General features: G+C 31.7%; 1 protein-coding gene across 1 annotated transcript; it reads left to right on the plus strand.

Annotated features, from left to right (window-relative positions):
- The first annotated feature begins 266 nt into the window (after nt 1-266).
- LOC104104862 (GDSL esterase/lipase At3g26430) lies at nt 267-4073 on the plus strand. Its single transcript, XM_009613051.4, has 5 exons — nt 267-632; nt 2083-2292; nt 2423-2592; nt 3224-3494; nt 3681-4073. Exons 1-5 carry the CDS (start codon nt 383-385, stop codon nt 3938-3940), a joined length of 1161 nt encoding a protein of 386 aa, XP_009611346.1. The 5' UTR covers nt 267-382; the 3' UTR covers nt 3941-4073.
- The last annotated feature ends 801 nt before the right edge of the window (nt 4074-4874 follow it).

Here is a 4874-nt window from a genome sequence, read left to right on the forward strand (position 1 = left end):
CAACTAATTTGTTAAAGAATCAAATTCAATTCTTTTATAAATTCATCATATAAGCAATTGTAAAACTTTAGTGTACGCTAAATTTATTTTCATAAAATGAGTATTGAATATGAAAGAAATAAAAAAAAAATAGAGCAACATTAATTACAATATAGTATTGAGAGTTGGTTACATGCGCATGTAACCTAAGACATATATATATATATATATATATATATATATATATATATATATATATATATATATATACACCCATTTAACGTTACTTCCTGTATTCCTAAGACTTTCCTTCCATAATAATCTTGTCATATCCATTTATCCTACTCTTCCCTGACTTCTTCTTCTTCTTGTTCATCTTTGCTTTGTAGAATATAAAGTCAGTATGGTGCTTAGTGTCTCAAAACTAGGTAATTTTCCTCTAGTATTAGTGTTACTACTAATTGTATTTCCAATTTCAACTGCTGCTAAGAGCAAGTGTGATTTTCCGGCGATTTTCAACTTTGGTGACTCAAATTCCGACACCGGTGGATTATCGGCGGCATTTGGTCAGGCTGGTCCGCCCGCCGGAGAGACATATTTTGGTTCCCCTGCCGGGCGCTACTCTGATGGTCGTCTTGTTATTGATTTTATCGGTAATAATATATATATATATATATATATTGATTTGTCACTTAATTTCTCATTATTTTTTGCCTTACAAAAAAGTTCATCTTATTAGTACTATTTTACTACGAAGTTCATCTCAATATTTTTGCAATATTGCGATTGATCATCTATACAAATAGTTTGTCCCTTATCTTCTCCTTATTGTATTCTGAATAACCTTATCAGTTAAGGACTGGTGGAATATATGGGGACTGTGACTATTTTGGTTCTATTAGCAAGGCGCGTTTATTTTTGACACAGAATCCACCGACGCTAATTTGCTTCTTATGTCTTTTTCTGCAATTGTGTCTAACTATTTCTGAGTTATTCTTTTTCTTGAAAATAACTAATTAAGCTGTTCTTCAAAACAGTAATTTTTCACTATATATATATATATATATATATATATATATATATATATATATATATATATATATATATATATTTTGGTTCTATTAGCAAGGCGCGTTTATTTTTGAAACAGAATCCACCGACGCTAATTTGCTTCTTATGTCTTTTTCTGCAATTGTGTCTAACTATTTCTGAGTTATTCTTTTTCTTGAAAATAACTAATTAAGCTGTTCTTCAAAACAGTAATTTTTCACTTATATATATATATATATATATATATATATATATATATATATATTTGAAAACAAATCTGTTTCTTTTTTAACAACAAAACACGTTTCTTCTCATGAAGGATAACAGTTGTTTTGTTTTTTCGATTTTATCAGATGTCCCCGAAGGGACAATTGTTTTGCTCTTTAATACAATATTATTGTCGTTCACGTATATCTTGCCGCAATTCACTGCACACCACCAACCAATTTGGTTAAATTATCATAAATATTTGAAACGACACTTAAAGTATGTTTATGTAAAGCCACATCGATACTTTCGTTACACTATTTTAATCGGTATAGATGATGTTTGCACGGTAAATAAAATTTATGCAATGTTTACACCAAATTTTTCTAGTTTAACATGGTTAAGTAATAAGTTGAGATAAAAATATTTATTAATTATGATTTAATAATAATTATGTACATGAAGACATATATCATGTATAGTATAATCTGGTGTGAACAATACGAAGTGCAAGTAAGTTTTAACCCTGTTTAAACTGTAATTTTATCAAAGAGTTTCATCAGGTTAGTATTGAAGAAATTCTTGCCTAAACTTTGTCTTTTTTCTGTTTTTGGGTTCCCTTCTCGTTAACTCAAAGATAACACGATATAAAGCTAACTTATATACATTGATCTGTTCTAGGAAGTTTTTACTCTATTTTTAGGTTACTAATTTCGTTCATCGTACACGGTTACCTCTAATTAGTTCTTCGATGACCTAATGGTGTAATTGTTTTTTTCTACTAGTTTATCAGTGTATAGAAGTTAAACTAATACTATGATTTACGTTTGAGGTGGATTTTTTCAGCTGAAAGCTTAGGATTACCACATCTAAGTGCATTCTTAGATGCACTGGGTTCAAACTTCAGTTATGGAGCCAACTTTGCCACAGCTGGTTCGACAATCAGACCCCAAAACACAACTCTACATCAAAGTGGTTTCAGCCCCATTTCATTAAACGTTCAGTTTTACGAATTCAACGATTTCCATCGCAGGTCTCAGATTATCCGTAGCAAAGGTAATGGCATATTACTTTCGGGATGTTCATACTTTTTTTGTGGTGTTCCAATAATTACCATATAGTTTCTGGCCTAATTTTCTGGAGTTCATCATCTTCTTATTATTTCTGGAAAAATTTCAATGCACAGGGAATGTCTTTAGTCAGTTGATGCCTAAGGAGAAACATTTTTCCCACGGTTTATACACATTTGACATTGGACAAAATGATTTAACTGCTGGTTACTTCCTTAACATGACCACTGATCAAGTTAGAGCTTATGTGCCTGATTTAATGGATCAATTCACGACTGTAATCAAGGTAAATATTTAATCCAATCTTGATATAGAGCAAGATTTTGGCACACTACTAAGAGATGTTTCAGTATCCATTTATTGCATCAAAGTCGTAAAACAACTTTCTTTTAACTGAAAAATAACTCAACTCTACCTATATTACCTATAGAACACATAAAATATAGAAAATCTTAAATATAGTCCAAAAATACAAGTAGGTTGGTACTTCAATAACTCACCTTACTTAATTTTCTTCACATTGCACATACTCACCTTACTTTAAATTTTTTATTTTAAAAAAAACCCACTAAAAGTTTTAAAAACCCACGATGTATAATATGGGTGTAAGACATTGTGTACTAGATTGGATCAGAAAATGTGTTTTTATTTTCTTTTAAGTGGTGCCACGTGAATATTTTGAAGGTAAATTGGTAATGTATCCATAGTTACATGGCAAATTCATACATGTGGCAACCTACTTGTTTTTTATGAGATTGAATTTAACATTTTTCACGTTCTTATATAGCCATAATTAAATGATCTTTTCGTTACAAAAATTGGTTTTATAACTAAGTTGTAGAATAAAATGATAGTTGAATGACTATACATGAAAATTTGGAGGTTGTTATATATGCTATATATGGTGAAAATGGCAGGACATATATGATCAAGGTGGTAGATATTTTTGGATTCATAATACTGGGTCTGTTGGTTGTCTACCTTATATCTTGGATCGCCTGCAAATTACGGCAGCACAAATTGATAAGGCAGGATGTGCCTCTCCCTTTAATAAGGTGGCTCAATATTTCAATACTAAGTTGAAGGAAGCTGTGTTCCAGCTCCGAAAGGATCTTCCATTGGCTGCTCTTACCTATGTTGATGTATATTCTGCCAAGTATGAACTCATTAGTCACGCTAACAAGCATGGTACGTAAACAATTGTCTTTCTCATTTAATCTGAAACTGTTACTGGGTACATGCATGCATTGCACGTATTATAAGATAGTATAAAATAAAAATTTAATGTCGTCAACAAATGGACACAAAATAAGACATGAAATGTTCCCTTCTTTATTTTATCTTACGTCTTAAAGTATTGTTGTTGAAATTTAGGGTTTGAGCATCCACTACAAGCTTGCTGTGGGCATGGAGGAAAGTACAATTATAACATGAAACATGGATGTGGAAGCAAGATCAAGGTTAAAGGCAAAGAAATAATGTTGGGAAAATCATGCAAAGATCCATCAGTAAGAATCAATTGGGATGGTGTGCATTACACAGAGGCTGCTAATAGATGGGTGTTTGAAAAAATTGTCAATGGTTCATATTCAGATCCTCCACTTCCATTGAACATGGCATGTCATAAGCAATAAGCTTATTCATCAAAGATAGCAGAAAATTGATATCTATTTCGTTATAGTTCTCAACCTCCACCGCATTAATTTTTATTTATGTAGTCATCAGAAATTCACTTTGTTTTTAATTTGATTCCCAAATTTACCAGCAGTCGAAATTCTTTCATTTTTGGGGCACGTCAACTTTGCAATTCTTTCATGACACTAAGTAGGAGCACGTTACGTTATTTTGTTAAATGGGTGAAAACCAACTTGAGTACTTAAGTCTTAAGGAACTAATCATGATCTAAACTAAAAATCCAAAGTTTCTATGTTTATGTTTTTTAGTCTTTCGCTATAATGAAACTCTATGATGGATTGATTAAGATTAATTGCCTTTCCAATTCACCTGATCATTTCGGATGAATTGATTTAGCTTACAACTGACGGGTTGGGGTCCCCTCCAGTGATGTTTGGTCCAGTATTCTTCAATAGGGTATTGATTTGTGACACGCGTCCTATATACTAATCAATGGACAAGATCTCTTCAACTAAAAAGCTAGTTTAACCATGGTTCGGTTTCTCTTCTCTCCTGTTGATCTACGTCCATGTGGTCAAGACTATCAAACATATTTTCTTTCTTTTGCTTCATGCCAATGAATCATTGTTCTTTTATGGATTTGTTCAAGTCCATTTTAACATCAGTAAAGAGGAGGTGAAATTACCGAGAGATGTTTTTGTTTACCCAAAAAACGGATAAAGTTAAATTTGTACGTAGTTCTAAGGATATGTGGTATAGCTTAATACAAACCGTAAGGATAAATAGAAATATCAAATATGGATTGCAAAGAGTACAAAGTAAACAAGGTTGTAAAAAAGATGATTTTTAGGACTGAACGGGTTGAATCAATTTATGAAGCTTAAAAGAACAATTCTTCACTATAGGAGAATATGGTGCTTGAATTACAATGTA

Source organism: Nicotiana tomentosiformis, chromosome 10, assembly GCF_000390325.3.
Source record: "Nicotiana tomentosiformis chromosome 10, ASM39032v3, whole genome shotgun sequence".
Lineage (NCBI taxonomy): Eukaryota > Viridiplantae > Streptophyta > Magnoliopsida > Solanales > Solanaceae > Nicotiana > Nicotiana tomentosiformis.

What these genes read in the sequence shown, in the direction of transcription:
- LOC104104862 (XM_009613051.4), top strand. Translation starts at nt 383, where the DNA reads ATGGTGCTTAGTGTCTCAAAACTAGGTAATTTTCCTCTAGTATTAGTG. An exon ending in TCAGATTATCCGTAGCAAAG is followed by an intron (nt 2,293 to 2,422) that starts GTAATGGCATAT and finishes TTCAATGCACAG; the next exon opens with GGAATGTCTTTAGTCAGTTG. An exon ending in TAGTCACGCTAACAAGCATG is followed by an intron (nt 3,495 to 3,680) that starts GTACGTAAACAA and finishes GTTGAAATTTAG; the next exon opens with GGTTTGAGCATCCACTACAA.